The sequence below is a fragment of the Myiozetetes cayanensis genome, unplaced genomic scaffold (genome assembly GCF_022539395.1).
Source record: "Myiozetetes cayanensis isolate MyiCay16 unplaced genomic scaffold, myiCay2020 scf18, whole genome shotgun sequence".
NCBI classification, from domain to species: Eukaryota; Metazoa; Chordata; class Aves; order Passeriformes; family Tyrannidae; genus Myiozetetes; species Myiozetetes cayanensis.
In genome coordinates this window covers 16,073,190-16,094,556 of record NW_026087389.1, presented here as the reverse complement: position 1 = coordinate 16,094,556, position 21,367 = coordinate 16,073,190, and the positions used below count along the sequence as shown (strand labels likewise).

Sequence of the window (21,367 nt, the reverse complement as noted above, 5' to 3'; positions counted from 1 at the left end):
CGGTGATTACCATCATTGCAAGAACTATAAGCACCAGACGATGAAATTTAACAACAGTAGGTGCAGCAGGGATGAGGGGAGAGATGGGAATCGTGCTGTCTCTGCTCTCTGCCTGTGGCCCCGAGCAGTCTCCATCTTCCAGCAGGATCTCTGGGGTTTGGCACTCCTTTTCCTCCCTTTTACCCAACCACAGTGCTTCTTGCTCAGCCTGGACCATCTCACTGTGGTCTTGCTGGTCACTAATTACTGGGCAATTCTCCTCTAGGCTCCTTCCACACCAGATGGGTCTGCTCTGTGCACACCAGGCACGAGCAAGTCTGCTCAAGGGTTCTCCCCATTCCTCTTCACTCATACTCTGAGCTGTGGGGAAAGGGCAGGACCTTGTTGTAGGTGAGATGACACTCAAATGAGGCCAGGGTGATGCTTGTCTGGGGGAGACCAACAGATCCTGAAGCTCCAGGAGAAGCACTAGACGAGCATCTGAGCAAACAGCTCCTGTAAGGGCAGGTATCCTGCTGCAGCATTTCTCGCTTCCCTTTGCAGAGGCCATATGTGGATCACTGTACAAAGCTGATCCCAGGCATTGACCTGGCTGCAGGAGATTGAAGGATACCCCTGAACAGAGACCTTCCCTGCCCCATAACAATGCCAGGTGGGAAAAACCTTTTGTTTTCCTGCTCGCTGGCCTTTGTGGGGCATGAGGGGTTGTCTCAGGTGTGCACAGCTGTCATGCCTGCAGCGATGGGGTTTGGTCTTTGGCCTCCCTCACTGGGAGCACCCCGGCTTTGAGGCGGGATGCTCTGGGAGCAGGAAGGCAGACGCTCCTTTGCTGCACGTAGTACTTTGCTCTTTTGCAAACATGCCAGGTTTGCACTGTGATTAAACGCTGCTGTTTGGACTGCAGCTGTCCAAACCTGGTGTATTGGATTCATATAGGGGTGGGGAAAAAAATTAATTTCTGGAAGATGACTATTACCCAGATCAGGCGCCTTTCCAGCAGGAGCCAGAGCTCCACAGCCTCTCCCTCCTTGGCCCTGAGCACACCCCAGCTGGGGTTTGAGCTGTGGGTACAGCTGTATCCTGGCACAGGGGGGCTGAGAGCTGCTGGGGTTACCCAGCTGCCCTGTTAGGGTTCAGATTTTTGGTTGCTGTTGTTCTTGAGTGGGGCAAAGGGGGAATCTTGACAGGGAGGTGGTGCTGTGTAAGCACAGCAGAGTGATGCACCTCTGATTTTGGGGGAGTGCTGCTTCCTGGGGGATGTGAAGTGGAGCTGGGGAGAAAGGGAATAGGGGGGTCTGTTTTGGGTTGCAGGTGCACCCCACCATCACAGCCCTCTCATCAATGTCCTCTCTCATGTCCTGGTTCAGGGGGCTGGAGAGAGTTGGTAGGGGAGGCCAATGCCCGTAGGAGACAGCAAGGCTGAGGCCGGGGAGACAATTTTTACTTTCTAGTGGTGCCCAGAGGCAGATGTGCTAACGTGCTCTACATTGTTATTTTCCTTCTTGCTTTATCATCAGATACCTTGGCCCATGGGAGGTGTTGGATCCTCTTGTGGCAGCTGAACAAGTGGTGACTTCTGCTCTTGGGGAGGGGGGAGTATTTCTTGCACCCATTTCCTTCTCAGGCTGCCAAGTTTCATGGTGCTGGGGTGTGCTCATAGGGAACTGGGAAGAGGCAAATGCTTTCTCTGAACCCTGACAGCTCCCTGGAAATACAGGCACAGAGGGAATTAATGGCAGAGATGAGCATCATTTGTTGTGCATTAGGAGCAAGGCAAACAACTGAATTTAGAGAATGGATGTGCTAAGGCAGTATCAGATGTGCCTCCTTGACTGTGCAGGTGCTAGGAACATGTGCTGGCAATTGCTTGTGTTACCTGCTCTGCTTTTTAGTGAGGCCACTTAGCACTTCTGGGCTGGTTTAGACCATGCTTGTGGCTGTTTGTAATTGCACTGTGTTTAGGAATATTTGGGATTAAATTTTTTGTGTTGCAGGTTGTCTTGAGCTGTTTGATTTTTCTCCCCCCACCTGCCACTGTTTGTTTTGGGTTTTTTCCTTTGTTTTTGTTGTTCTGTTGCAACTCAGTATTTTCTGTTGTTTTGCCAGTATTATTATTCCCACACCCACACTTGCCATATATTAGTTCACTCTCAGCATCCACTGCTGGACTCCTTTCCACTGCCATGACTGGATCTTCTGCTGCTGCATCCAATTTCAGCTCTTCCCAGACTCTTTATTGGGACTTGCAGTTCATCATTTGGTCTCGGTCCCCAATCCCCTGAGCACAGCAGCTTCCTCTGTGCTGCCTGAGGGCTCATCCCTCTGTAGGTAATTCAGAGGCTCTGTGCAGCCTTGCTCCTGTCCAGTAACTTCAGGTTTGCCATCCACGTAGAGCAGAGCTAACACAGGGGTGCTGCTGCTTGTTTCAGCGGGGCTGGAGCAGTGCAGGATTGGGCTTTGCTCTGTGTCCCTGCATTGCCACTCACCTGCATGCTGGGGAGGAGGCTGGGAGGGGTTGGGGTCTGTTCCTCAAAGGATTACAAAGTAAAACCCTATCTACCATGAACACCCAACCTGCACCCCCTTCTCCCCCGGGGTGCTGGCAGGGCTGGCTGTGAGGGTACGTACGTGGAATCAGAAGCAGTGGTTCCTTGACTCCGAGGTCACCGCTGTGACACATTTCAAGCCCAGGTCCCAGAGCACTGGATCACAGGAGAATTTTGATGAGAATGGCTTTCTAATCTGGACAAAACTAAGGGCTTTTGCCATCACAAAGGAATGTTCTGGATGCCTTGGGCCAGAAAATACTCTGTTTGATTCAGCTCAAGGAAAAACCCAATATGGGAAGTGTCACCTTAGATAAAACCTGGCCACGTTCTGAACAACCCAAAGCAAAATTCTGCAGTGGAGAGCATGAGGTTCTCTGAATTGCCTGGAGCCCTACAATTCATTCCCCTGCCTGTCTGGGACGTTCTTATGCACGTATGGTCACTGTTAATTTGTCTTGGATTGTTCTAATTAACGCCGATGAACTGTTCAGCCAAGAACACTGCAGAGCTCTGCGGCTGCAGAGGGGGCTGGAGGAACAGCTCCTGGTTTCTTTTTCTGTTCTGTCCTCCCTTGTGGACAGGCACTGTTTCTGTCCATGACCAATAGGAGCCCATTTTCTGTTTCATAATAGGAAAATACTAATGTCAGGACTCCCTCTGTACCCAAAGCTTTCTCCTTGAAGATTGCTCCTCTTTGCTTTCCTGATTGCTGCTGCTCAGCTGGAGGTATCGCGCGTCTTCCAAGCGCATGACTTTGTTATGCTGTTACTTACCAAAGAGGGGAAAAAGAATATGAGAAAATATTGCTTTGTGTCAAGTGTGCCTCGCCTTAACCCTTTCTGTGCTGACATGGGGTGTTTTTATCTAGATGATTTTTTCTGTTTGCAATACAAGCTTTTTGATCTGAAGCGCAGAGTATGATGGAGCTCTGAAGTGAGGAACATTTAGAAATTGTATCCTGAGCTGTGTGAAGAGCAGTGTGACCAGCAGGCTGAGGGAGGTGAATTTTCTAGTGGCATGGAAGAAGGGAGGAGCTTGGGCAGAGCAGGGACCACAGTGAGAACTTCAGGAAGCAAAGTTGAAACCTGAAGATTACCCCAGTAGGTCTGGAAGGGCTGTGCACAGACAAAAGACCAGCCCTTTGCTTAGTCTCTGAGCATGCTCCTGTAGCTTCAGCCTCCGAAATGCCTCTGTTTAACCAAAAAAGGCTCTCTGTGTGTCTGTCTGTGTCTGCTCCAGCTCTCAAATTCATCACCAGCTGCTTTCAGCAAATGGAGTCACTTCCTTCTCCAGCTTAGTATAAGGTCTGGAGAAGGAAAAGGACAGGGAGTAAGGAGTTTCCTAACATATTAGAGGGTCTCATCATGTCCTTGAGCTGTGGGATGTGGTGCTGTGTGGATCCTGGGCACCTGCCTGCCTGTACCTTTGTTTTTGCTGGCTCCTCCAAGTGAAATGGTTGTGGTGATATCAGCCTGGTGGATGTCTCTGACCAAGCCTCTCCTTAGCCCATGGTGAAGTGGTGTGGGTTCTGAGGCACATGCTTGTCATGTGGAAGCAGGTTGTTCACTCTGTGTGTCTGTGTGCTCCTCTGAGTCCCAGGGCAGATCTGGGCAGGGACAGGAAAATGTGTCCTGAGAAGTGGTTTCTGCAGCCCCTGGTCTCTTCCTTGGTCAACGTGGCCAGGTCTGCAACAAAGCAGCAGTTACAGGCAGAGTCTGTAATGAAGCTCCAGCAAAGAGGGGGTTTTGTCCCGTGGGAAAGCATGATTCAGCTTCCAAGGATCATGCAAGCTTGGGTAGGTGCCAGACATGCTTAGCATGGAATTTGCAGTTAAGCGTGGAGTCGGCTAACTCCTTGGGGAGGTTCAGCTCTCCTTGGAGGGTTTTTTGCTCCCTTATGTCTTTTATGCCTGGAGTTGAAGGTATTTGCATGTAGCCCGAGGACACAGAGAGAATCAGAATCCCATTTGCTTTTTGGTTTTCTTCATGTACCTTACTTAAAAAAAGATAAGGCATGAAGGTTTTTTTTTCCCCCTAATCTCAGATGACTGCAATAAGCTCTCCCCTTTGACCCTGTGTTGGTTGGATGTGGGTTTGCAGATGGATAGAGTTAACAAGTCACCAAATGATCTCAGGAGGTGCCTGAGGGGCTGGTGGTTGTGAAGTTGTATGGTGGGACTGCTTCCTTCCTGTTGAGGTGGTGCTGATGCCAACAGCACTTCCCTTGGGCATTGTGCCCTTGTGTGATGTGGCTTGGAAAGGCAAGCCTGTGGGTCACTGCTGCTGCTTTGGGTGCAAACATTCAAATCCAGGTAATTGCATCTGCCCTTCAGGATAATCCTGGTATAGATTTTTCCTCTCCCCACCACAGCCTGGCCAAAATGCTGGACTGGTTGTAGAAATCCTCATTTCCTGAGGGTGCCAAATTGCTGTGGCTTGCTTAGAGACATGGTTTTTATCCTACTTCACGTAATCCTATTGCTCCTGTTCCTGGGGCTGCCCTGCCTGCAGCAGAGCTGCCAGGTCCACACAGAGCAAGCCCTGGGGACAGTGCATAGGGGACTGGGGGCAGTGGGAAGTGTGGCTTGCACTTGCCAAGTTCAGCAGGTGGCTTTGGGGAGGCGGTCAGTGGGATTTAGGGATGTGCCTGGATGAGGGAGAGCACAGCAGGAAGCGTGGGGGCTCTGTTGGTGCTGCAGGACCGGCTCAGCAGAGGCAGAGGGTGGGCAGTGCTGTGGGCAGCTCAGCTTTTGAGTGATAGGGTGGGGTGCTCATTGCTTCAAACATGAAGGCAGGCAGCTCTAAAGCCAGTGGTGTGGGCAGCAGGTCAAGTGCATTTCTTTTTTCTGGTGACAGAGCTTTTCTCCCCTTGCTCCCTCATTTCCAAAGCTTATATTGTTACTTAACCCACATTGCGAGAATTCTTTTTTAGAGGATCAGCTTTTCTGTGGGCAGACTGCTGTATTTCTCTCTAATATTGACCGTCTTTCTTTCTCTTGCTTCCCTTCTTAGATCTACAATGAAAATAGAAACCTGTTTGAAGTCAAGGAGAACGTGCCCAGGAAATTGGTGGAGAAGGTTGCAGGGGACATTGAGAGTCTCTTGGCCAAGAAAGTCCGTGCTTTGAAGGTAAGGAGATGGGCCTGTGTGCCAATCCTTTGATGGAGATGCTTGGTTTAAAGAAGAGGGTTGATGCTGGTGCAACATTATGGTCTCGGTTTCAAGGTGATTTCTGTGGTTGTGTGACCTTTTCTGGGAACTGCATCCTGCAGTTGGGCAGGTTCATATGGAGTACGTGAGGCAAGGACACATCATGTGAGCATCTGCTCTAAGTGTCTTCTTGCCTTTTATCTCCTCCCACCATTGTGCAAACACCTGAAGGTGCTGCCACAAGACTACAAGTGACAGCAAAGCCTGGCAGCAGATTTGACCCAGTCATTTAACTGGGAGTGTGCTGGAGCCAAAGGTACTGTGGTGTCCCTGCAATAGCTCATGGAAGTGTTTCGGACAGGTGGGGCCTTTCCTGCTTTGGACAGGATTCACTGAAGTGTTTGTGCCAGTGTCTGGGACTCAAGTCCTGTGACTGACTGCACGTGTGGGTTGCCCCCATGGGTGTCTGTGTGCATTGCCAGCCTACTGTCCTATTTTGTAACACTCATTTTAAAATGGGCTCATTTTATCTGTAGTGGAGCAAGGTGACCTGATCGTGGTGCCGGCTCAGTTAAACCTGGCAGTGGCTGCCGTGCTCTGGTACAGCACCCTCTGCTACTGGGGAAGAGACAAGAGAACCCTCTCCTCTGCAGGGGGGTGTGGGTACTTCACCTCCAGGAGCTGAGGTGTCCTCTCAAAAACACAAGTGGCATGAAACTGCGCAATGGGCACCTGGCACTGTGGCCAACTGGATACAGGTTGTAGATTGATTCACTGAAGGGATGTCTGCAGGACAATGGGAAAAGGGAAGGCTTGGAGCAGGTAGTGTAGCTGTTGTGTCCATATAGGGACTGTAGCCAAAAAAGGCTTGGCCATCCTTCAACCTGACAGGCAGGAATGGGAGCACAGGAAAAAGTGCCGTGGTGAGGGAAGGGGTGTTGCAGTAACTGAGGTGTAGCTAAGGCTGTGAGAGTTTGGAAGTGACCTGTCTCAAAGGCTGGGTAAGAAGTCCTCAGAGAAGGGATTTGGGTGAAGAAGATTTTGTTTGCTCAATTCCTGACTTTGTGAAGTAAAGAATAATCCTACTTGGGATTCACACTAAGTGTTTTAGCTTCAATGGAAGGAACTGAAATGGGGCTAAATAGGTGGACACTGCCAGCACTGTATTGGGGATTGTGGAAGTGAAAACCAGGGAGATGAGGTTTTTTTTTTCTTGATGTGAGCTTACATCCTTCTGTTCATATAGTTTGTGTGCATGCTTGAGCATCTATCACGCTAAACACTCCAGAGATGTGCAGCACCTATAGATGCTGGAGGAAGACATGGGGGACAGAAGTCAGTTGCCAAGTTGATACATGCCGGGACCACACATGGCTCCTGTGGGATGAGCAGGGTAATAACCCTGAGTTACACATCAGGACTGCTGGGTGGTTCCACTGTGACATTTGAATTTCAGCTCATCAGTCACTGTGTTTTTCCTTGCCCTTTGCTCTGAGTCACAGCCTTGCAGAGTTTGTGCATCTTCTAGTGCTGGATCAGGGGTTGAACTGTGTCCTTGGTAAAAGTAACCTTGTTTGTCTTCCAATTTGCTTTCCTTTGTTTTGGGATTCTGGGCAGGAGAGGCTGGTGTGCTGTGAAGGGCTTGCCTGATGCTGGACCTGACACAGGAGTGATTCTGGCAGTGCTGGTTAGATAACAGCACTTGGTGCTGTCTTACAGTGGGAACAACGATCTGTTGACCTGAATTAGTCCTTTCAAGAGGACTCCTTCAGAGAACACTCCTGGATGGAGCAGTCTTTTACATCCAGCTTGCGTGCCAGTTCTTGACATCTTGGCTTGGTGGCCCTGACAACAAAATCTGCAAATAGGGAAGTTGATGGAGGAGGAGAAATTGAATCTTCTGAATTTTTACCATGAGCTAAGCTGCTTTGAAGCAGTGGGGCTCCTACAGCTCCTTCTACTCTCCACCCTGTGATTTCTTCTGTCTCAACTCTCCCCTTAGTTGAATCATCTCTCTTGGAGTTATTTCCTCCCCTTCTCCCATGACTCACGAGAGTGATGATGACTTCTTGAAACACGTTTTCCATCATCTGAGTCAGGTGGGACTCCATGTGTCAGCGAGGCCAGGTGAGGAGGGAGAAATGGAGCCTCTCCTTGATGTAGGAATTGCCATGTCACTCAGGTGCTCGTTCTACTGAAGAGATGCATCCCTGTCTCCTTTGATACAGGAGAGGGAAGGGGTATTGCCTGGGCCTCAGTGGTGCTTTGTGGGAAGGTGCCAGCAAGCCTTTGGGCACACACCATGGGTGCAGGCTCAGAGCACTGCTCTGATTAGGTGGTGATTCAGTCCAGTCATCAAAGAACCTGTTTTTCTCTAAGTGAAAATATTAATGTGTCTTTATTAAAGTTAGACTATGTGCAGAGCATTTGTTAATAATACATAGTTCTTACCTTGTGTGGTGCATTTCTAAAGAGCAGAAATCAAGCACGAGGAAACCAAACCTGCCTGTCTGGCCCTGGCAGCCATGGGGCAGCACTGTGCCACAGTCTGGCACTAGCAGGACGTTCTGATTTCCCACATACATTTTGGAGGAGTGCCAGAGAGAGGGGTCTGTGGCAGAGATGGTAATTGCTTCCTAAAATAAAGCATCTACAAGTGGCTGGTTATTTGGATGCTGTCTCTCCCTTTTTGTTCCAGAGCCTCATATCCGATGACAGTCTCATCATAGGACAAAAAAATTCCTAGGAAGATCTTTTTGCAATCCCCACCTGTTCTACCTAGTACTAGAGGTCATTATCTACAGCTGGGTCCTGGGGGACTTCCACCCTGTGTCCCACACAACAGCTTCTGTTTGACATGGATTTGCATCAGCACTAACTGCCCTTTTCCTCAGCATCATCCAGTGTCCTTTCTCCATGATGATTTCATTGCTTCGAGCCTGGCCTCACAGTCTCTTCTGGGCTCTGTAGTTCCAGCTACTTTTTATTCCCAACCTTTATCAGGAGGGGAGGTAAAAGAGATGGTCTTCAATACTGGAAGTGCAGCTCGTTTCCTCAATGAGTGAGCCAGGGCAAAGCCATCACCCGAAGGTGTGCAGGGGGTGGCTGCCAATTTCAGATTCCCAAACCCAAGGGGTATTTTTCTCTCTTCCCCTTTCTTTTCTCTCTGAGTCTTCCAAGGATTCCCCAATTCGCCTACAGTAAGTTGTCTTCCTCCAAAGCCTCAGTGGCTGTGTTTGGTGAGGCTGGTGAAGATAAGCCAGTTCTCCACAGAGAGGAAAAGAAGTGGCAAAGATTAAACAGTGCTGAAGGAACCTCCCTTGCCATCAAACACAGCCCTTGCCTTCTCCGTGTGCCCACAACGGCATCTCCTCTTCCCTTCCCTGTGCTGTTTGCTGTTCCTGCTTCATGCTCTGCCAGCTGCTCTTTCCTGCCCTGCCGCACCCCTGGATACTCCAGCTCTGTCTGCTGCTCGTGGTGGCTGAGGAGACCTTGGCAGCCCAGCCTCACTGCTGTGGACACCCCAGATCTGATTCCTTTGCAACACTGTGTGAAAGGCACGAGTGATGCCTCCAGGTCTATCCTTTCCCAAAGCTCCGCAGACTGGGGGAGAAGGGAGTTGTGATTTTTTGGGGGAGGAGGCTGAGAGATGGAAATTTTAGATCTTAGGGTATGTTTTAAGCTTGTTTCTACTTTTTATACAGTTCTTGCAAAGGCTGCTTTTGGATGCTGACAGCTTCATCCTTCACATATTTAACCACAGACAATTTGCTTTGCCTCCTGAGAGCAGCACATCCCACAGCTTACTGAGTGGATTACGCCCTGAAGTGAGCTATTCACACACCATGACCTGCCTAAAGATTGTCTGTGCCAGTGGTCTTCCCCCCTCTCCAGAAAGTGCGGTGTGAATGCCGGTGGGCTGTGGTGCTGCCCCAGTGCGTGCTGGTGACACGGTTGGGCTGGTATTTTTTCCAAAGAACTGGTTTAGTTTTGGGTGTTGTACATCACTGGCAAAATCTCTTGGGATAAGGTGAATTCTGTTTTATTTCCAATGGACCTCAGCTGTGGGCAGTGTCAAATACGACCTGTGGAGCAGAAGGGCAACAAAGTGGTGTTTTGTGTATCAGAGAATTTACAGTGTGCATTTTGTCTGTCTGTCTGTATCTTCCATATGTATGTATAAGTACAGGTGTATGTACATGCAGCAGGTTCAGTGCACCTTGTGTGCCTCAGCTGATGAGAGCACTAACAGCACTTAGAGCAGTAGGAGAAAAGTTTGGGCTTGTTTTTTTTTTTTTATTCTGTTGTTGTGAAATTTAACAGCGTATTTTTGTTGCTGTGTGACAAGCATCTGGGGGCAAGGAGGTGCTTGCTAGCAGTGCTCAAAGGTGCTGTTCCTTCAGCTAAGGTGTAGGAGATCACAGTGTATTTCACTGAAGATACTCAGATTTTCCTGTAAAAAGAATAGGAGAACCTACTTGGCAATGGACATTTTCTTTTGGCAGAGAAGGGAATACAAAGGACAGGCCTGGGGATTTTCTGTGTTATGAAGGCATCCTGCAGGGAGGTCTGTTTGGGTTTCCTGTGGCTACAAAGCCTGGGTGAATACGGCTCTAGAAGTTTGTGGTGTTCCCATCCTCCTTTACCTTGGGCAAGGTGGCTGGAAAAGCTGGAATTTGGTGCACAGTGAAGATGGTTGATCTCAAGATGAGTAAGGCTTGGGGCTTTTTACTGCCATATTTTACTGTTTTGTCTCTGATTTCCTCTCCTCACCCTCAGGCTTGAGCTTTCCCACTTACTGGCACCTTTTCTTGCATATTCCTTCTGATGTGATGGTGCAGTTAGTACTTGACCATGCTTTAGGACGCTCTGATGGAGGGCAAAGTGGGATTTTGGTGTCCTACCACAAAATACTTAACCAAACTGACTTCTTGGGATGAAGCTGGTCAGCAGAGGCACCATGGGAGGAAGGAGCTGAGGCTGGTTGTGCTTTCAGTCCTGGTTGAACGCTCGGTGCATTACTGTTCAGCTGGGACTGGTTCCAAGCTCCATTTGCGTCTGGCACGAGCATATATCAACAGTGCAGAGGGGATTTAATTGGACAGGTTTATCCCTTTAACGATTCTGATAGGCCTGAGATTTCCCTTGCAGGTATGTGGTGAAGGGAGTCTTTATCAGCTCTTCTGCTCCCTGATAGGGACAGTAAAAGGTGTCACTTGTCTGAGGAGCTGCAAAAAATTGGCAAGCAGCAAAGCTTCTCTCAGCCCAGTTCAGAGCATCTCCCAGCTCCCTCCTCTCTCAGCAGCAGAGGCACTGACCTCTGTCATGGCACAGGCTGGTAGGAAATCACCAGGAAATCTTCCCTCCTTTGCTGTTGGGGTTGTTGCTGTCCTCTGGTCTTGGTAGCAGGCAGTGAAGGAGATCAGCATTCAGCAGGAGCAGCCCTGGGGCTGTGCTGGACTTCTCCTCCACTGCTGGCAGTGCAAGGTCCCACTGCCATTCTCCTGCCCTGCTGAGCTGTCTGAAGGATGTTCTTCCAGGTGCTTGTTGGCCAAGTAATTGGTGTGTTTAACTGGACAGGAGAGGGAGACTCTCTTGAGCTGCAGTACATGGGGGGTCCAGGTTGGGTGGCAGCATGTGGTGCTGCATGGAAACCCTGGGGGGTTTTCCTGCTCCAGTGTGGTACAGCCCTGGTTTTACCTGTGTGGGGCCTTCTGGGCATGCCAGAGCTCTGGAGCTGGTGGAGGAAGGACCACACAACTCATAGCAACCTTGTGCATGCTGAAGTACAAACCATTTAAAGGCATGGTCTCTGTGCTTTCCTGTTTCACAGTGACAAATCCATCCCTCTTCCCGCGTCTTTGCTAATTGCTGGTTGGTGGCTTTTGTTTCTAATTCTATTTTTAATTCGCTCCTAATCAAATCCTGGCTGACTGTCCCCGTGCATTTGTTTGTTTATTTATTTATTTATTCATTCGTGCATGTGTGTGTCTTCTCCTGCCTCACGATTGTTCTTGTGCTGGACCTGCTCCAGTAATCCAATTTGAATCCAATCTCCCAGGTCTGGAATTCTAATTTACAGATTGCAGAGGGGAGTCGAACAATGCCCACACACCAGGATGGGGGCTGATTGTCTAATCTAATCAAGGACAATCAGATGTTTGTAACAAGTCTATCAAACCTGTATTGGGCCAGTTTGCCGAGCTGTGTAACCAGCTTTCTTAATAGCACTAACACGATTTAGGGCTTCCTACACTTCCATGCAGATTATGTTGAACGTTTCCCTTTCTTCTCCCATGAGCACTTGGCAGCGTCCCAGCCCGATGGGCTTTACAACTTCCTAAGCTGCTCGGTGCACTTTGCAGCAGGGGAGGTTTATGGGGACACAGGGGCTCCTGCTGCTGCCTCCCATGGCACTGCCACGCTCTGGAGGTTGGGGTGTCCTGGCATGCTCCTGTTTTGGGACACACGTGCAAGGTAGAGACTCAGTACCACCAGTGCCTCTGCAGTCACGGGTGGGGGAGTGAAAAGCAGTGGTCCTGATCTGATGAAATACTCAGTCTCCACAGCAGATCCCAAGCCCCTTGCCTGGCTGTTGGTAAAGAAAGGATGAAGAAATCTGTGTCCTCTCTTGTCCTTGGCAGACTGAGGCTGTTGTTCCTTGCTGTAAGAAGTCTGGACAGTTGCTGCTTAAAGAAAACACCTCTCTGTGGTTTTTGTGGGATGCCCTCTTCAGGGCCTGGAGCAAAACAGGAGGCAAAGCCAGCTCTGTAAACAAGCTGATATCTCTTAGTATAGCTTTCCAACCCAGAGTGGAGTTACTTTTACTGTGCAAATAAATAGTTGCCTGACTTTCCCCTTCCCAAAGACTGAAATATCCATCTAGTCCCTTACCCTGTCAGCCAGGAGGTGAACTGGTTCTCACACTCCAGAGCTGTACCACTTAGCTCTGCACTTGATGCCTTTGCCCAGGGATTTATTTTAGGCTTGTGGATTCCCTCCCTGCCCCAGAGCCCCTTCCCTTGGAGGGCACTGCGTGCTGCACTGCTCCCTGAGGCAGGAATGCTGCGGGGGGAACTGCTGCTCCCTGCCCGTGCCTGTGGAGCATCCGAGGCTGAGGATCCCGGTCTCGGGTCAGGCAGCTGTGCTGGGAGTTTTAGCTGGGCTTTTAGCCCGAGCAAAGCCTGCCCTCCTGCCCCCTCTCCGAGCGCTGCCAGGCTGGCTTGCACGCACAGGGAGGAGGACTGGGAACTCCCTGGAAGGGGGGTTAACCTTTTATTTGAGGGTTTAATTGCTGTGCATGCCTTGTCTTCCTGTGCTGTGAGGAGCCCAGACACCCCTGAGACCGAGTGAAGGGAAGGATGAAACAGTCCTTAAAGGGGTTTACTGCCTTTCCTCAGACTGTGTTGTGTGTTTGACAGCAGTTTGCATGTTGTTTTTCAGTTTTTCCTGGTTTTTCCAGCACGGGAACAGCGCTCTAAGCAGAGGGGGAGGTAACTGAAGCCGTTAGTGTGGGCAGGGGATTTGCAGCAGTTGTCTCAAAGCTCAGGTCCCTCAGCTTGGTCCTTGCCCTCTTGAGCTCCCAAGGCCTGGTGGGGCTGCCTCATTCTGTGCTCTAAGGGGAGGTGTTTAGGGATGGATGAAAGGGTAAAAGCAGATAGTGTGTGACTTACTGGGCTATCTGTATGTATGATCAGGTATGAAGTGGTCAGTAATGCCTTAGAGGAGGGGCTCTCCAAAGGAATTAGCATCAGGGAAGGGAATTACCATTTAATTCTTCACAGAGTAACCTTTAAACATGATTGGGAAGATATGCTTGCAATGATAGCAAAATAAAAGAAACAATGTCACTGAAAAAGGGATTTATTTGAATTTTCTTGGTTAATTTTGGCATGAGAAAATGCATTTCCATGGCAGTTCAGTAGCTAGAGTTGTTTCCGCGCCCTGTCCTGTGACTTTGTAATCTGTGCATCGTGGGAGAGGGTGAGAGAAAGATGTTTATTTTTCCAGGGTTGCCTGTAGGTTTGCAGAGAGTGTGTGCTTCTGCACTTACAGATCTACTCTCAGTGCCTGGGACTTCAGCCCCTGCCCTCCCTGACACTGTACATCCTCAAGGAGCTCTCTGAAGCCCAAGATCTTGGGCAGAAAAAACTCCAACCAATTTATTCTTGTTTCATGTTTTTCCCCCCTGAATGTTTCAAATGCATCATCTGGGGTGGAAGTCTCTTATATTGAATGGGAGTAATTGACCTGGGAAGAAACGCTGAATCATTTGGAATTCACTTCAGGTGCAATGAGGATTATTTTTTTTTAAGGGTTTCATCCTCAGGCTGAACTAAAACTCAGTTATTTGTATAGCTCTGTTTACAGACAGGTAGTGAAGTTAAAGCCTCTAAATGATTGAGGGGGTGGAGGCTTGGTCCTGGAGGTTAATGGACTTGCACGAAGCCTTTTTGTCTCAAAAGCTCTCTTCAAATCCCGCCTTCTTTTCCTAAGGAAGGTGGATTTAGCAGGTCTCGTTTCTGCAGCCCACAAAAGCCGGGTCAGCTTTGGCACAGTTTATCTGGGCAGGTCCCTGCACGAGGGTCCTGTGACTTGAGTGGCGGGGCTGGCTGCGGGTGAGGGACAGGAGGCAGCCTTGAGGAGGCCCTCAGTGATGAGTATTCAGCTTGGCTCTGGGCTAGGGGTGCTCCCTGCCCTGTAGGATGAGGCCTAGCAGGACTGTGCTTTCTGCCCCACATAAACAGGCTTTGCATCCGCTGAAGCTTTCGTGGAGCGAGTCTGAAATCTGTCAGCATCCCGCCCCGCCCTAGAGCAAGGAGCTATTATACATTCCTAGAGCAGCTGATGTCCGTTAAATGTTTGAGTGACACTACAACAATGTGTAAAATATCAATGATAAGGATCTAGCAAATCTTAATAAAAAAAATATAAAAAAGGCGACAAGAATGTAAATTGCACATACAATTGTGATAAAGAGCCAGAGATAACATTAAAGAGATTGTATCAATTTAATGCAAGTTTCGTGCCAAAGCCTGTCATCTGCTCTTTGAAGAGGAGTTGCTGGGAGCTGTGGTATTCCAGCAGACAGTGCTCAAATCATCCCAGTCCTCTGGAGCGGCCGTCCCTGCAGCCGGCGTGCTGCGTGGAAGCTGTCTGCTCGCTGGGATTAATGGAAACCTTCCCTGCCTCTACAATAAAAATAGTGTTCCTTGGAAAAAATAAAGTGCCCTTCTGCCTGCTGGCCTTTGGGTCCCTCAAAACGCAATTAAAAAGCAGCTTAATACAGCCTGGCAATGAGAAATCTGTCAGCGTTCAGAGGCATCATCTGAAGGGAAAGCAAGATGAAAAGGTTGTGAGGAAAAAATATTTAACCATGTACCTGCCTGCCTGCTGGGGCTCCCCTGAACGGGGATGTGGTGGGGGCTGGAACTGGGTTAACTGGGGGAGCTGAAGCAGCTCCACAGGCACAGAGCTGGGCTGGATCAGTGCATGGGAGAGCTCATCCTTAAACCTTTGTGTCTCTGCTTGCCTGTGCCTGCCAGTCACCTCTTTTCTGGGCTGGTGTTTCTCCTTTACATCCTTGGTTTCTGTCCCTCCTCTGCTGTTTTGGATACATTGCATCCCTGAAGGTGTCTGGGTGACATGGCAGTGAAGGCTGGTGAAAGTACCTTGACAGGTTTGCTGGAGGTGGTAACTCCAGTTTTCTGTGCAGGGCTGCTGGCTGTAGGTCAGTGTTTCTGCCTGCTAAAATGTCTTCCCAAAATTTTAGGCGTAATAATGGGTGCTAAAGTTAATTTCAAATGAGGGAAGGAGGGGTTCTGCAGGCATGAAAATGTAAAAAAAAAAAAAAAAAATCCTTTAAGTAAAGCTGGTAATTCCATAGCAAAAGGGGGGTTATAAGGGCTGGGAGTGAACAACCCATCTAGATGGGGATGAGAAGGCAGGGCTCCAGTGCTTGCCTGGTTTTGGTACTGCTGTCCCATGTGTGCCATTTGTGTGCCGCTACTTGTACAGCGTCTGAGTTGCAATCCCACCTCGGCTCTACACAAAGAGCTGCTGCAGCAACAACTTGTTGGGAGTAGTGCTGGAAGAAGTGTTTCAGCTGGATGCCAGTAGATGGCACAGCTTTTATATCAGCTCATTATATAGGGAGCAGAGGCTGGTCCGTGCTGTTCCTATTGCTCATCTTAGCTGTGCCTCGCTCTCCACTCTCACAGATGAAGATGTGTCTGCTGGTGTGCCAGCAGTTGAGGAACTGGGATAAGATATGGAAGATGTTGAGCTTTGCAATATTGGGGGGCAGTGGGAAACCATGGTGGGGAAGAGAAGATAAGCACCAGTGTACTTGGGTGAGTGTGGGAGCTGAGAAGCAAACTTCAAGGTGATGGCAGTTTGGGCTTCCCAAGTGCATTCCAGCAAGTGGTTTATTCCGTTAGGACAGATGTATTTGACCACTTCAGCATTATGCATAGGGAAACTGAGGCCTGGGCAGATCATTCTTTGTCTTTGGTACACCCGGGAATAAGAGCTGTGTTTCCTAATTAAGTTCTGGAACTTTTAGCTGCAAGGTGTCCTTCATGCGTGATTAGGACAATAACATCTCCCTGGAGCTCAAAGCTCCTTCTCTTCTCTCTGCCTGGGTTTGGTGCTATTGTTCCCTGGCCACTTCAAGCTTTGAATGTGAATTTTTTTAGCAGTTGGCAATTTTTTTGCACCCTTCTGAAAGAGTAAGAGTTGAATGCATCCTAAATCTTCTGCCTGCAGGATGTTGCCCAGCTGTTTTGTGCCTCCCCTCAAGCAAAACAGCCCTCTGACCCATTCAGGATGGGCATGTGGATTTTGGAGAGGCATCCACTGGAGTTTTGAGGCTTTCTCAAATGCAGCAGGACAGCCCTGAAATGGAGAGGGAGGCTGCCCATCCCTCGGCTCCCCTGTCCTGGGACACGTGCAGAGACCCCAGCATTAGAGGCAAATCTTTCTTCCTACCTTCTGCCTGCTTAAGAAGTTCTTTTCATGACTGAAATTGATTCTTGCAAGTGGATGGAAAGGATATATCCCAGATCTTGAGGGCCTGGAGTGCATGTAGAATATAAACCAGAGTATATGTATGTGCGGCTGTAAATAGAGTTGTCACTCTAGAAGAAATGGGGTTTCTAGTGCTTGTCAGATCATTTTAAAACCATTTTTATTACTAGATTACATTCTGAGATAAAGTTTATTGTAGTGAAAAAGAGGGAAGGTGTAGGATTTGACTGCAGATTTGGAAATACACTTAAAACTTATGAAGAGTTTTTGAACCTCAGCTGAGGGCAGACTGTCTGCTTCAGGGTTTTCCTGCAGGGCATCTCCAGCACAGCACATTTAAAGGAAGATCTCCTGATTTTGATGCAAACTGAGCCCTAGCATGTCACCTTTTATAATCAAGAAATGATGTACCATGCAGTCATGGGCACAGGAGCTCCAGCTCATGAGTCTGCATCCTGCATATGGAGCAGAAACCCTTCCCAGGCCTCTGCCCCAGCTGGCAGTACTGAGGAGAACCCAGTTCCCTGAACATGGCTCTAAAACAACTGCCCTAAGAATTCTGTGTCAAAACTGAAGATCAGTCCTGGCCTAGGTTGACTTTCTTCTTTCCCTTCCTCTCCCTCATGACCATTGCTTCTAAAACATTTTGCTCTTCTTATTTCCTTTGTCTGTTCTCTTGCTTCTGGTGCTACATCTGCAAGTAACAGAAAACACTGGGTAGGTGCCAATTCTTTTCTTAGCTATTCCTTGCAGATACCAGTAGCACCCCTTTCTCTAACCCAGCCTCTTCTCTCTTTTCCTCCTCGGTGTTCCTAATGGTATTAGTCTATTTTTATACGTACTAGTGACAGAGTTAACAGGGTCTTGTTCTCCTGGGACAGCACACCAGAGAAAATGGCAGTTGTCTCCTCCCACCAGGCTTGGGCTTCAGAGTTGTGCTGTTTTCCATCTACCAGCCCCATATCCCATCCTAGTTTAGGGAATCACAAGGCACATCACAGGCTAGGTGCTGGAAGAAGCAGCAGCTTTGCAAGCACCATCTGAACAGTGCAGCCCCTTGCAGCGAAGGAGGTAGCTGGAGTGGTGAGAAGAAGGTTGGATTTAACCCTGCACCTTGTGCAGACCCGAGTTTACCTAACCTCTGGCCACAAAAAAAAAACAGATTTCTTTTGCATACAGACTAATGCAGGTAACCTTCACTGCCTTGATGTTCAAACTTTTCTGTCTCTCCCACCCCCAGCCCTGTCTCTAACCCAGAACCTCTGCAAAGTCCCATTTTGAGGAGCTGCTTCGCTCCCTCTGTGCTGAGCATCCCTAAAACCTGAGCATAATAGCATCCCTGCTAATTATATCACTGCAGATTTATTTCATGGTAATATTATAGCTGGCCTCAGGCATCACCACTATCATTGGAAAACATCGAACGATCACGGCTCCTTGGCTGCCTCCATTAAACCTGGGAGAAGCGTCTGGGCCTGTTTATAAGTTTGCCTTTTGATGAGAGCCAGGGATTGATGAGCTGGTGGGTGCGAGGAACGTGCCCTGGAGGGAAGCTTACCCTGTCACGGCAGCCGTGAGGTGCAGATGGCAGGATCACTGCCTGGCTGCAGACACAGCCTGGGAAGCAGGAGCCGGGCGGGAGCAGCACCTTTATCTCCGCATGGCAGGCCTGGCCCCCGCCCCTGCAGCTCCATCCCGTGCCCAGGGCTGCACAGCACTCCGTGCAGGATGGCTCTGGGCTCCAAACCAGTGCTGCTGGTGGCTTTGGTTGGAGCTGCTCCCAGGGGAGAGAGTGTTTCAAGAGTTTTCTTTATGTTTTCCTCACTAGAAATAAAATCTCGTGGCTGAAGTGCTGGGTACCAAGGCCTTCTGTTATGAGTGTGGTTGTAGGTCAGCACTGTGTCCCCAGGGCTGTTCTGTTCTTAGGAGCCAAGCTTGTGGCTGCTGGTGCTGCAGGCTCCGTCCCTTATGGAGCACAGCCCCTGGGATGGCTGTAGCTCTGTAGGATGAAGCACTTGGTGCTGAAGATCTGATATCCACACTCAGGGTTTTGGCAGATATATGAAAGTATTTCAGCATGTATCCCAGTACTGCACAGGTTTGTTGCAAGGGGATTTTTGTCTACACCCAAAACCTGGCTGGCAGGGATGGGGTGGCTCATCATCCCTGGACAGTGTGTGGGTCTTCCCCATGGGTGCCTGTGGTCCCCAGACAGCAACCTAAGGGAACAGAAGAAGATTATCACAGATCCAGAGAATGCAAGGAGGTGTAACTTATCAAAATCCCTTTCAAGATCTATAAAAGTAGATCAGTTATTATTGATTTTACTCTATCTGGCCATAAAGTCCATTTTGGTTATGGTGTGAAGTGCTCCAGCAGAGTACTGAGTGGGCCAAAAACTTGACTGAAATGGGGTCAATAAATTACATGCAGACAAAAGGCACTTACACTCAGACTGCATCAAGTCTCCTGGTAATTTCAGCAAAACAGGCAGAGCAGAAATATGCTGATAATTATTTAAATTAGACTCTGAGCATTGAATTTTTTTCTTCAAGTAACAGCACTTCAGCACTTGTCCAGATGAGTGCTAATTTACCCAAATGGAAAGGTTTATTAAACATGCCAGCCAGTGCTTTAGTAATATTTAGGACAGCAATTTTGCTTTATTATATCTCTTAACAAAGAAGACACAGGCTTCTTGATCCAGCACCAGAGCAGTCAGGGGATGTTGGGAAAGATCCACGTTAGCTCTGCCTGGTCTTGAATTAAGGTACATTATTTCTGCTTCAATTCTGCCTCTTTGCCAAGTGCAAATGTGAGACCTTATTTGAAAAAACTTCACTAACTTGAGCAGTTTGAAGGACACTAAAATATGGACATCTTCTGGGTACAGGAGCCCCAGCTATGATTTGGAAACATTGAAGGATGAAATTGAATTTGCTCCACTGAAATGGGCCCCGAGCCACGTGCTGAGGAAGATGAGCCTCAGCTCCTCCTGCTGCCCCTTGCTCATTCTAGGACAGACTTGACAACTGTGTTGTTTTGTGGAGAAATTTGGGTGCATGAAGATGATCCCACCCATCATTTTCCATCCCTCAATGCTCTGTCACACGTGGCCTCCTGGTCTCATTGTTACAGTGTGTGTTGTCATCACCAGGGCTGGCTTTCAGACTAAGGCTGGCTTTGCTGTTTCCCATAGGACTCTAAATTTCTTTGTTTTGGGTATTTGAGAAGATGGTTCACAGATCCCAGTGAACTGAGGTTCTGCTAAAACATCCAGTAGAATTATTCTGCTGCTTTTTATGTCTACAGGAGCAGGTGTTTTGTTTTGTGGCTTCTCCTGGGACTCAGGTGGGAAATTAAGACTACTTGCACAGATTAGAGAGAATGCAGGAGTGTCTTAATCTGAGAACCTTCTCACAAAGAGGATGGTTATGTCAGGGCTTCTTGGAGATCAGTCCAGGGGAAAATTACTTTTAGGCTTTGAAATTCCTCTGGTCCCCCAGAATAAAGGCCACCACCTCCTTTGTGTGTGCATACTCATCAAGGACATGCAGATTAGAAATGCTGTATAATGTACCAAAATCCATGTTGTACTCTTTAATATCTTTAAACTTTATCTTTTATCTTCCATAAATATCTTCTCTCTATCTCTCCTTCATCACTCTCTTTCCCCCCACAAGATCGCTCTGTTAAACTATCACACTACAAATCTTGGGAGTGCCTGGAGCTCTGGATGCTTGTAAAAGATTTGGCAAGGGAGAACCTACTGGAATTCTGGGTTGTAAATTCTTCCAGAGCTTGGATGCAGGGTGAAGCCAACAGTGTTGGGAATGGGAAGATTTTGGTTCAAATCCAGGTACTTGGTCTGTCTTTGGTACCATCAGAGTAATGAGAGGAAAGGCTGTGGCTGCTCTTCTATGCAGCTGTAGATGTTGGATATCCCATAGGAGAAACAGAGAAGTGGATCTTCTCTAGAGTTAATTCAGAGGCTCTCTAATCTCCTCAGAGAGATGGAGTTACCTTTTTCCTGTTCCACTGGAAGTGAGAAAGAGCTGCCAGGAGTAAACATGCCGTCTCTGCTCTCCAGTGTGGGTGGGCAGGAGGCCAGGTCCTCCAGGGACCATTGCTGATTGCCTCTCGTGCTCCAGAAAGGGCAGAGCACTGTGCTGTACCAGCTCCTGAGAAGTGAACATGAAATTTTCAGAATGAGGAATATAGATGGAAATAATCTAAAAGGAAACTCTCGCTCTGCATTATTGATGATATGTATCTTTTAGCATTTGGCATCCCAAAGGGAAGCATGTTGTGACACCTTGTTTATGGTGGAGCCCCAGTGTGCTGAGGACCATCAGCTGGGCTCATCCATCCACAATAAAAGGGATGTGGGGAAGCAGCTGAGTCCTCCCAACTACTCACCTTTAAAAAGAACAGAGTGACAGACAGTCTGGGATTCAATTTTACTGTTCTAGCACCTTTCTTGCCACCCTGATTGGGAGTGCTTAACCTCCTCTTCATTAATCAGTTTGAATTTTATCTAAAATTCATCCTCGGTGAAGGCAAATAGAGTCTGCTGCTCTAATCTTGAGCTGAAAACGATGGCAGGGCATGCAGGGTTTAGCAGGTAAGTGCACTGCAGCT

The 21,367-nt window shown here is 48.6% G+C and overlaps 1 protein-coding gene across 2 annotated transcripts in view; it reads left to right on the top strand.

Annotated features, from left to right (window-relative positions):
• The window catches only part of CACNA2D2 (calcium voltage-gated channel auxiliary subunit alpha2delta 2), a 206,991-nt gene that overhangs the window by 75,647 nt on the left and 109,977 nt on the right, over positions 1 to 21,367 (top strand). For both annotated transcript variants that reach the window (XM_050312748.1, XM_050312747.1), the window contains exon 3: positions 5,561 to 5,677. In XM_050312748.1, the coding sequence (XP_050168705.1) occupies positions 5,561 to 5,677 (117 nt within the window). The remainder of the gene's footprint in view (positions 1 to 5,560; positions 5,678 to 21,367) is intronic.